The 10919-nt window shown below is 50.1% G+C and overlaps 3 protein-coding genes across 3 annotated transcripts; all 3 read right to left on the bottom strand.

Annotated features, from left to right (window-relative positions):
* Window positions 1-4937: 4937 nt before the first annotated feature.
* On the bottom strand, window positions 4938-6446 carry LOC147923072 (uncharacterized). The gene has a single exon (XM_087497896.1). The coding sequence runs from the start codon at window positions 6444-6446 to the stop codon at window positions 4938-4940; it is 1509 nt and encodes a 502-aa protein (XP_087354022.1).
* Window positions 6447-8242: 1796 nt separating this feature from the next.
* Window positions 8243-8701, bottom strand: LOC147923071 (uncharacterized). The gene has a single exon (XM_087497895.1). It carries the CDS (start codon window positions 8699-8701, stop codon window positions 8243-8245), a length of 459 nt encoding a protein of 152 aa, XP_087354021.1.
* Window positions 8702-8772: 71 nt separating this feature from the next.
* LOC104763553 (uncharacterized) lies at window positions 8773-9870 on the bottom strand. Its single transcript, XM_010486911.2, has one exon. The coding sequence runs from the start codon at window positions 9868-9870 to the stop codon at window positions 8773-8775; it is 1098 nt and encodes a 365-aa protein (XP_010485213.2).
* Window positions 9871-10919: the final 1049 nt, after the last annotated feature.

Raw genomic sequence — 10919 nt, 5'->3', positions numbered from 1 at the left:
GATTTCGTGAATTCGGCTGAGAGAGGCGGAGCATTTGAGTCTGGTCGATCGGCGGAGATCAGCGGATTGGATAGAGAGGGTTCCGGGTTGAATGGTGTGGTCGGCCCTTTTCCGCCGAGAGTGGCTGGATCCGGCGTGGAAGATCTTGGATCTCGGCCAGGCGTCAACGAGATCGGGATGAGAGATCTTGTAGGTCGGCAATCTGTCGGCAAGATTGGGATGAGAGATCTCGGAGGTCGGTAATCTGTTGGCGAGATCGGGATGAGAGATCATGGAGCTCGGCCTAGCGCCGGTGAGATCGGCGTGGGAGGTCTCGGTTCTCGGTCGTCAGGCGATAGGACTCCAAACGAGAGAGATCGGCGAGGGGGTATGAACGTGGTCGGCACAGATGGCATGCCAGAGGTCGGCATAGGAGACGAACCGGAGATCAACATGGTTGAGGGCACTGCGACCACTCGTCGAATTGGTGAGATCGGCAGTCTCGCGAGCAGGATGTCAGCTCGGCGAATGGGTGCTTCTGAGGTCGGCGCAGTTAGTCGTCGGGTTGAGGTCGGTCCCGATCTCGTCGATACTTCCTGCGAGGTCGATTCTGACAATGGTGATGCTGATCTCATGGTGGGTGGTCGCGAGATCGGCATTTCGTGTAGAAAGGAAGGTCGTCCTTCGACGAGCTCCCGAGTTCTAACGTGTACGCGTGGTAAAAATCTTGCGAGAATCCAGCGTGCTTTTTCCGAAGAGTTTGCGGCTTATAAAGACGTTTTCGATGATGTTAGTGTCGGTATTGGAGCAGAGTGTGGAGATTTTGATAGTTTGGCCAACGACTACAATTTTGCTGATATTCTCGAGTTCAGCGAAGATAGCGACAATGGTTCTGGTGGGAGTCCTATGGACGTTGTCCTAGCCGAGGATACTGGTCCACGTTCGGCTGTTTTGGGCCTTAGTGCTGCGTCGATTGGTGCCAATCTTTCAGCCGGTCCGACCGATCATGGTCCTTCGTTGTGCACATCGGATATTATTGCTGAGATGGCACGATGGTGTAGGATGCCCGAGGGATTGATTCTCCGGGTTCCTGAGTCTCACGAACGTCCTTGGACGCCTCCGACAGGTTTCATCGCGTTTTTTGAGCATTACTTTACTGAATGCGGTCTTTGGTTCCCTTTACTGGAATTGTTGATACGTTATTATGCGAGGCGTAGGATTGCCATTTCTCAGCTTTCTGTGGGAGGTATCCGTAATGCAGTCGGTTTGGCGATACTTGGTACCAACTGTGGTGTAGAGGTTGACGTGCATTTTCTACAGAAAGCCACCAAGTTCACAAAAGTTAGAGGTAGTCTGGGATACTTCTATACCAGCGCTAAATCGGGTCATCAGATAGTCGTCGGGCATGAAAAGAAGATTTGTCATTGGCAACGTTATTTTTTCCTTGTCAAGCGGGACGAGATTTCGGTTGATGATCTCGATGTGTTTTGGGCTACTGAGTGGAACATGTTTCCCGGTTGCTTCATAGTTTCTCACTCATACTTGTTTGATTGCTATTGACTGGTTTCTGACCCTTTCTTTGTTTTGATTGGTGTTTGCAGAGCCTGTCGTCCGCTTGCGCGCTCATCCTCCAGGTTTTTTCGATAATCTCAGACAGATCTGAACACTAGGGGCGCTCAATTGGCCTTCGATTACTCAGAGATCTCGTGAGTTTCCTGCTTATTTTGTTGTATCGATTGTTGCTCTCCTTGACGGTTATTGGGTCGTCACACTTTTTTCACCTTTTTAGGTCTAGCACGCTTAGGGATGGGAAAAGTTAACACTTGTCTTCCTCGATACGCCGATCAGTTCAAGAAGACCGTTGATGTTGGGTCCTCTTCGCGCGCTACCGACACTGAGGTCGTTGATCCGTCAGCTGGCGGAGGTGCTGATCTGCGAGTTGCAGAAGATGTGAGATTGGCGGAGGTGGCCGCTGCCCGTGCCAATAAAAGAGCTGCCAAGGTTCCTGCTGTTGTTCCGCGTGCGCAGAAGTCATGTGGTGAGGCTTCTGATGCCCTAGCGATCGTTGTCGCTGAGTCTGGGCGTCTTACTCCATCGAGGAAGAGAGCTTCTCATGGTGAAGTGGTTGTTCCTGAGCTCGAGTCGTCCAAGAGATCTAGGAGGGATGGCATACCGCGCGACACCATTGAGATTGATGATTCGTTTTTACAAGATGAAGGATGAGTTGTTCATCAACAACGCTGCTGCTTGTGGTGAGCTCGCTAGCAAGGTTCGCGGCTCTTTCGACCCGCTTCCCTCTGTGGGTTCTCTCTATGATCCTGAGCTGTATCGATCGTGGACTCGGAAACACTTCCAGGTTGGCATTTCTCTTTATGTTCTTGATTGAATTTTTCCAATTATTATCTTGATTGCTTATTTCTTGCATTTCAGGATGGTGGTGGTGTGAACCGCATGGTCGTCTCGTACGAGCGTCGCATTGCCGAGCTGGAGAAGCAACTTGCTGATTCTCGCACTTCTGAACCGTCGAGGAGATCGGTTGAGAAGCTTCATCAGGATCTTGAAAAAGAGCGGGGGGTTTCTGCCGTTCTTACGAAGCATACCGCCGGTTTCAGGAAGCAGGTGGCCGATCTCAAGGCTTCTCTTGACGCTTCCCGCTCTTGTCTCGAGCAGTTCGAGGTCGATCACGCATTTCAGAAGGCGCAGTTGCAGGGGCTGCAAGCGGAGCGGCAGGGCGTCGATGTCGAGGTTCCTGGCTACATGTCTCGTATTGAGAGGATGAGGAAGCATATTATTGACAACAGAGCAGCGCAGGAGTCTCTTCTTTAGGAGCTGGTGAAGGGTGGTACGGTCATTCCGTCGAAGAATTTGCTCGGTTTGGAGGCTGATGCGAAGATGTGGGAGGACAAGGTCCTTGGTTTCGACATCACCGCCGTTTTGGACAGCGACCTCGAGGCTCTTCCAGTCATTCCTGCAAATCTTCAGGCGGCGAACCGTAAGAGAGGAGATCGTCATGGCAGGGGCACCTGCGGCCTCGTATGCTCACGTTGCTGCCGAGCAGTGACTTGCTTTTGTTTTGTTCTGCTATTAGAACCTATTCCCGTTTTGTAGCGGATGTTGAGTCGTTTAGGCGCTCTTGTCTCGAGCAGTTCGAGGACTTGCTTTATGTGTTGTCCTATGATTTTATGATATATGTTCACCATTCTATGGATGTGTTTTTCGAGAATTGCTGTATTGGTTGCTTCGCCTCGAAAATCGTACTATTTGTTCTATAAATTAGTCTTCAAGTTGCTCATTTCTCATCATCCTCCTTTCTTGTTTTTAATATAAACCTCTCCTCTTGATTTTAGAGTAGTTGAGATCGGTTATATGCCTGTGACAACGAGGTCGGCGTGGCTGAGGAGGGCGCGAGAGCGGCTCTCTGTGAGATCTGGTGACGTAGTTCGTTCCGAGATGGAGTTTTATCGTGCTCGTATCCAGAGGTTGAGAACTTACACTCTCTCTATAAGTCGAAAGTTCGAGCGTCATTTCTGGTTTCATCGTGTTGACGGAATTATCGAATATCTTGAAACTATGATCGACGAGGGATTCTTGGTTCCGAAATGGAGAAGGGGTCGTTTGTTAGAGGAGCGCTCTCGTCGTGAGGCGTCATTGGCTGAGGTGGCGATTCCCGTCCTTCAAGCGGGCGATCTCGAGCCTATTGGGAGCAGGCCCTTCGAAGGTCGACCCGAGCTTGACGCTTGTCAGATTCGGGTTGGCATATTGCATCGTTACATTATTCAGCTAGAGTGTACGGACCATTTCTTCGTTGAAAGCAACCGTACTGAGGAGATTCGCTCGTATCTCGAGGAGATGGTTGCTAGGGATGGGAATGTCCCGATGGACACGCTAGAAAGTCCGCGGAGGGAGTGCCAGTTCTGGCACGTGAAGATCGGCGAGCTTGAGTTTGATGAACCCTCCAATGCCGATCTGGGAATTGAAGACTGAGTTTGCACTTGAGATTTGTTTGTTCTGTTAGTTTTTTGTGCCGAATGTGGCCTTTCGTATTTGGCTTTCGTTGCCTTGTCCTTGTGTGCTTTTGGATTATGGAATAAGATTGTTTTTGTGTTTTTCCTATCCTTGGTATCGAGTTGTACTTTACGGTGGAAGACGTCTCCTGGCTTATCCTATTACGTGTATCGAATACCAAATGTTTAGGGTGGTAGTCGAGATGGGCTCGTCGTACCTTTTAGGTGCGGCTCTGGTGTCCGGCTTACCCTGTGTGTGCCACGAGGTCGGCAAGAGAGTGCAAGTAAGAACTTCCCTTATACAAACTTAACCGCCTGCTAGCTGAATGCGATCTGGGTCGGCTTATTTATGCGGATTATTTCAGTGCTTCATCCATGAGGAACGCGTTTTAAATCGTTCCCCTGGCCAAAGGGTCGATGTAAGAGCTGGACATCTCGCAAAGACGGAATCGTTCGAGAGAGCTCGTGTGTTTTGATAAGTTGAAACTTTTGTTTTTAATTTTTGGTATAACTGTGCCTTGTGACGGGCTGCCTACGTACCCTTAGAAAGGGATCAAGCCATTCGTAGATCATATTACAAAAGGAGAGCTCGGTAGTACGAGCGTTCTTTTTTTTTTTTTTTTTTTGCGGCTGGCGCGTTATCTAATGGTAATAACGTTTAAGGTTGCCAGAACTCCATGAGCGAGGAATTGGTGTGCCGTCCATGGCGAGCAGCTGGTAGACGCCGGGAGTGACGCCTTGGAAATCAGGTAAGGGCCCTCCCAATGAGCGCCCTTTTTTCCTGCATTGAGCTCGGCAGTGTTCTCGAAGACTTTTCGGAGGACGAGATCGCCTTCGTCAAAGTGGCGTGGCTTCACCTTCTTGTTGTAATATTTAGCGGCTTGCTGTTGATAGTTCTGAATTCGAAGAAGTGCCTTGTCGCGTTCTTCTTCAAGAGTGTCTAGGGTATCGATATCATCTTAGTATTGAGAGTAGGATCGTGAACGAGCATTGAGCGTCGTAATGTCTGTACGCCGATTTCCTCTGGTGCAAGGGCTTCCATTCCATGTGCAAGGCAGAACGGTTTCCTCTTCCTGTTGATCGACGCGGGGAGGTTCGGTGGGACCATAGAGCGCCATCGAGCTCGTCGGCCCAGAGACCTTTCTTATCTTCGAGTGGTTTCTTTAGTCCGTCAATGATGGTCTTATTGGTCGCATCGACTTGTCCGTTGCCTTGTGGATAGCGGGGGGTCGACTTGCTCAAACGGATTCTCCACTTCGTGCAAAAACCTTCGAATTGGAGCGAAGTGAAATGCGTGCCGTTGTCGGTGACAATATCATACGAAATTCCGTGCCTGCAAATGATGTTTTTCCACACAAATTTTTGGACTTCGTTTGTTCCGATTTTTGCATAGGCTTCGACTTCAACCCATTTGGTGAAATAATATGTCATAATGAGAATGTATTTTTTCTGACGGGACGCAGGGAGAGGTCCGACGATATCCATTGCCCACCTCATAAAGGGGTATGGTGGAGAGGTCGTTCTCAACAGTTCGGTTGGTGCGTGGATGATCGGAGTGTGGCGCTGACATTTCTCGCATCTAGCAACGAATTTTTCGCAGTCATCGTACATGGTCGGCCATAAATAACCATTAGTGCGTATGCGTTGTGCAAGCGCGCGAGCTCCAGAGTGATTACCGCCGGAACCTTCGTGAACCTCCCGCATGACATCATTGATTTCTTTGGGACCAACGTCAGTCAAGAGTGCACCAGATGCTGTCCAACGGAAGACGTTGCCATCCAGGAGTGTGTAATGCGCGCAGCGAATCCGAAGGCGTCGGGCCTCCCACTTGTCCGAGGGGACGTTGCCGTCTGCGATAAAACAACGGATTTCTTCTTGCCAATCATGTGGTCGTTCTTTGCGGGGTTCGGGATTGGGTTGGGCGTGCGACGATGGCGACGCTTGTTCTTGAGACGACGAAGTTTGTCCCTCTTCGATAGAAGCGGATCCTTGCTCCGCCGAGCACTCAACAGGTGTTAGTGGTTCACTTGGCGATGGTTCAACGACAAATAGTGTGAGAACGGGAGTGCCGTTATCTGTTCTTTGTTTTTTGGAGATTTGATCACTGAAACTCTCATCTTCGATAATCTTTTTTTTCTTTTTTTTATCTTGATCGTTTAGCTCGGCGCTTGCAAGGAGATTAATGCTTGGTTGATCGATGCTTTCGACAGGGATAACTTGGCGGAGATCGGGGTCATATGTTGACGCGAGGACGACGAGGGCATCGGCCGGTGCGTTGTCGCTTCTGGGAATTTTGTTCAGCTCAAACATCTCAAAAGTGTTAGATAGGTCTTGGACGACTCTGAGATAGGCATCCATGCAGTCGTTCTTTGCCTCATAGTCGCCGCTAAATTGGTGGGTTACCAGCTGTGAGTCACCGAAGACTTGTATCCTTTTTACCCCGATTCCACCTGCCAATCTCATTCCCGCGATTACGGCTTCGTACTCGGCCTCGTTGTTTGAGGCGGGAAAGGCGAGCCGGAAGGATTGCTCAAGTACTTCACCTGTTGGTGAAACGAGGTGTATGCCGATCCCGAAGCCGTGCCGAGAGGACACGCCGTCAACGTGCAGTGTCCACTTCTCTTCTCTTAGAGAACCGGATTCTAGTTCAGGGGGAGCTCGATCAAGAAATCAGCGAACACCTGAGACTTTGCACAAGTGCGGTTTTTATATTCGATGTCGTACTCGCTGAGTTCCACTGCCCATTTCGCCAGGCGGCCCGATTGACTGGGGCTGTGGAGAATGGTTCGCAGGGATTGGTTGGTTAATACTTCAACAGTGTGGGATTGAAAATATGGCCGAAGCTTCCTGGCCGAAATAACTACAGCGTAAGCGAGGTTTTCTAACGTGGGATATCGGAGCTCGGCTTCGTCTAAGCTTTTACTCACATAGAAGATTGGGTGTTGTTCTCCTCTGTCCTCCTTGATTAGTACGCCACTGACCGCCGAGCCGGAGACAGCGATGTACAGATATAGAGTTTCGCCCTGATCGGGCTTTGCTAGGACAGGGGGAGTAGCTAGATAATGCTTGAGTTCCTGGAAAGCGGACTCGCACTTATCATCCCATTCGAACTTCTTGTTGCTACGAAGCAACTGGTAGAACGGTAGACACTTATCGGTAGATCATGAAATAAATCTGTTCAGAGCAGCGATCCGCCCGGTGAGGCGTTGAACTTCTCGGGTGTTGCGTGGAGATGGGAGGTTGGTAAGCGCCAAAATTTGTTTCGGGTTAGCTTCGATACCTCTTTTGGTGACGAGGTATCCTAAGAATTCTACAGAAGTCACGCCGAAAGAGCACTTGGCTGGGTTCAGCTTCATATTGTATCGGTTTAGCACTTCAAAACACTGAGCGAGATGCAAGACGTGATCAGCGGCACGGGTTGACTTGACCAGCATATCATCGATGTAAACTTTCATGGTTCGTCCAAGCTGCTCAGGAAACATGCGGTTAACAAGGCGGTGATAGGTTGCACCAGCGTTTTTTAGGCCAAATGGCATAACCTTGTAACAATAAGTTCCCTGATCGGTGATGAAGGTTGTTTTCTCCTGATCGTCCTTGTGCATCATAATCTGGTTATACCCTGTGTATGCATCCATGAACGACAAAAGTTCGTTCCCCGCGGTTGCCTCGACCAGTTGGTCGATTCGCGGTAGAGGGAAGCTATCCTTTGGGCACGCCTTGTTGAGATCGGTAAAATCGACGCACACCCGCCACTTGTCGTTCTTTTTCTTTACCACGACTGGATTGCTCAGCCAGTCGGGATACTTAACCTCTCGGATGGACCCAGCCTCGAGCAATTTTTGACTTCCTCGTTAACGGCGGTGGTACGCTCTAGACTGAGTTTTCGTCGTGTTTGTTTGATCGGCTTGAATGTCAAGTCCACATTGAGCTCGTGGCAGGTTATGTTGGGGTCGTTGCCGGTCATACTGCTCATGTTCTATGCGAAGGTTGTTGCGTTCTGGCATAGAAACTTCACGAGCTCGTCCTTGATGGGTTGTGGCAGGTCGGCCCCGATTCCCACGCAACGAGTTGCGTCGAAAGAGTCGATATTTACTTGGATGATTGATTCAGAGTTAGGGCAAACACGACTATCCGGGCGTGGCGTTGTTGTCGTTCAATAATGAAGCAGGCTCTTGCTACCAGTGGGTCCCCTCGTAGTATAAATATTCCTCTAGAAGTTGGGAACTTTACACACTGGTGGTAAGTTGACGCCACGGCCTTCATCTTATGCAGCCAAGGATAACGTTGTATACGATCGGCTTGTCGAAGATAGCAAAGTTGACGCAATGCATCGTCCCACCCACATAAACTGGTAGTATGATCGTGCCGTCCGTCATCACCGTGTCACCGTCGAATCTGGTGAGAGGTTGAACATCATGCTCGGTGGTCCGTAGGTCGATCTCCATTTGAATGAGCACGTCTTTGAAAATGATGTTTACCGAACTACCTGTATCGATCAAGATTTTGGTGACCATGCTTTCGCCGATCTCCATCTCGACCACCAATGGGTCATTGTGAGGCCCAGCTAGACCCGATGCGTCGGCCTCTGTGAACACGATTGGATCGGAGTTCGTAGTAGGTGGCGTGCTTTGAGCTAACCATCCCTGCTTGACCTCTAGTCCCCGCCGATAAGCTTTGATAGAACGGACCAAGTCTCGGCAAGTTGCCAGACCACCCATGATCATGTTTATTCTTCGGCGCGGAGCTGGACCGTTCGCATCTTCAGCTCGCTCGGGATTCCTTTTATGGGTTAATGGTGGGGGCAGGGCAGGGTTTCGGGTCCCGGTTGTGGCGCGGGGGCGGTGTTATATTGCTTGCTTGTATTTTCGTTCTCAGGATTGAAGAAATGGTTATCCTTGTGAACAGCTATTTGTCGTCGCTCGAGATCAACGTCAATTTGGCCCTCTTTAAATTTGTCGAGCAATATTTGTTGGAGGGTGCGGCACTCTTCTGTTGAGTGCCTTGCTCGTTTGTGGTATTCACAATATTTGTTGCCACCTTTTCCCGATGGGTCTCGGACCCACTTGTTATTCCAGGATTTTGATGAAGATGCCTTGGGATCTTGATTACTAACTGCAAACGTTTGAACTTTCTTTCCCTTGTCCAACCTATCAGCGTATTCCTTGTCAAGGTGTTGACGAGGCTCGCGATGCTCGTCTTGTGTCTTCTCTTTTCCTTTGGCCGATTTTGGGGTCGGCGGTTCTGGACGGTTCGTCCTCGATGCCCTTTCTTTGTTTAACTCTATGTATCTGTTAACACGGTGTAGTGCTTCATCCAGAGTCAAAGGCCCATGTATTATGATGTCCTCCCTGAACCAGGAGCTTTGAGCGAGAGCATTTCGGAGAGCTGATATTGTTGTGTCGTAAGCTATCGAGAGCTTCGAGACGATTCTTTTAAACCTCTCCATGAAGTCTCGGAGAGATTCGTCGTTCCGCTGGAAAATGTTCCAGAGATCGGCGTTTGAGGCACCTTGAATCATAAACGTAGAGTGATGTTGGAGAAAGGCGGTGGTCAGCTCGTGATAGCTCCCTATCGAGTTCGGCGGGAGCCGGGAGAACCACCCCAGAGCTTTGTGGGCTAGATTCTCGACGAATAGCTGGCAACAGCTAGCTTCGTACTCTTCGTCGCTGAAATGAGCTCGGCTGATCGCAAAGCTCATTGAAGTTAAAAACGGTTTCGGATCATCTAATCCGTTGTATGGGGTGAACTTGAACTTGTTTACGTAACGAACTTGAACGTGGGAGATCCGTGATGTAAACGGTGAGCGCTGGACTTCTTCGAGCACTCGATCAAGGTTGGAGGTGGAGCTCGTGGCTTGGTAGACTCTTGAAGATAGTTCATGGACCATTTCCTCTAGGCGTCGTATGGCTTCATCTTTGAGATCGCCCTCAGACTGTCGGATCGGCAGTGTTGGAGTCGGCAGGCTTCTGCTCCTCTGACCTTAGTCGTCTTGCTGCTCGTCATTTGGGTCCTCTCTACTGCGTTGATCAACGGATCCTACGATAATAGACGTCGGGCGGCGTCTCTGGTTGTCGTATCGGTCCTCCACCGATGGCTGTGGTGGGGGAGGATTCTCGTTCTCGCCGGCGGGGCTGCTGTCGTTTCGGCGCTCGCCCCTCCTTCGCTGGAGCTTGCTGATTTGGTTTTGCGAGGCCTCTTGTGCGGCTGCAATCGCCTCGAGCCGTTCGTTTGTTCGTATTTCTTGGCCATCAAGACGATCGAGAATGACCTGCATCATACTTCGAGTCTGTTTCTCTGCATAGGTAAGGGGAGGGTGGCATTGGGGAGAGTGGTAGCGTTGGTGAGAGCGGCAGTGAGGAGAGCGGCAGCGCTGGTGACCAGCTGGTCTGCGGCAGGTCCAGCTTTGGCGTGTGCAGCTACAAGAGGCTCAGAGGGCGCGTCGGGCGCTGGTGGAGAGATTGTGCTCGGCAGTGAGCCTTCGGTTGGGCTCGGCAAGGAGTTCGGTAGGGACCTCAGCGGGGGAACTGTTCGTGTTCTCGTTCGCCCCCATCGTTGTTCCGTTGGCTGCTCCGTTACTTCGTTGAGGTTTTCGCTGGGGTTTGTCATGAGTCTTGAAACTTCGAGGAAGTGAGGATCGTCGGTCTTGATTCGTCAAAAGAAGCGCTTTACTCTTGCCCCATGGTGGGCGCCAATTGTTTGTACCGGGGATTGCACAACTTAAACAAATAAAGATTTTGTGGGAAAGAGCAAGCAAATTCTTTTATTAATCGGGGAAAACGTGAGATCGTCACTTAAAACAAGTTGGGATAGAGCTCGTTAGTTCACAAGCGAACTAGCAAGCTAAAAGTGACGAACTGAAAATAGGAATGAAATATACGAAAGACAATAATAGTTTTCGATGCAAAGTATCGCTCTTTAGGTATTGTCCGCGGGTCC

The sequence above is a fragment of the Camelina sativa genome, chromosome 18 (genome assembly GCF_030686135.1).
Source record: "Camelina sativa cultivar CO46 ecotype springtype chromosome 18, ASM3068613v1".
Taxonomy (NCBI): Eukaryota; Viridiplantae; Streptophyta; class Magnoliopsida; order Brassicales; family Brassicaceae; genus Camelina; species Camelina sativa.
Note: the sequence above shows the minus strand (reverse complement) of the source record. Positions and strands in the feature narration are given on the sequence as shown.

Excerpts from the sequence above, each read along its gene's own strand:
- LOC147923072 (XM_087497896.1), bottom strand. The coding sequence starts at position 6,446 with ATGAGATTGGCAGGTGGAATCGGGGTAAAAAGGATACAAGTCTTCGGT.
- LOC147923071 (XM_087497895.1), bottom strand. The coding sequence starts at position 8,701 with ATGGGTGGTCTGGCAACTTGCCGAGACTTGGTCCGTTCTATCAAAGCT.
- LOC104763553 (XM_010486911.2), bottom strand. The coding sequence starts at position 9,870 with ATGGTCCATGAACTATCTTCAAGAGTCTACCAAGCCACGAGCTCCACC.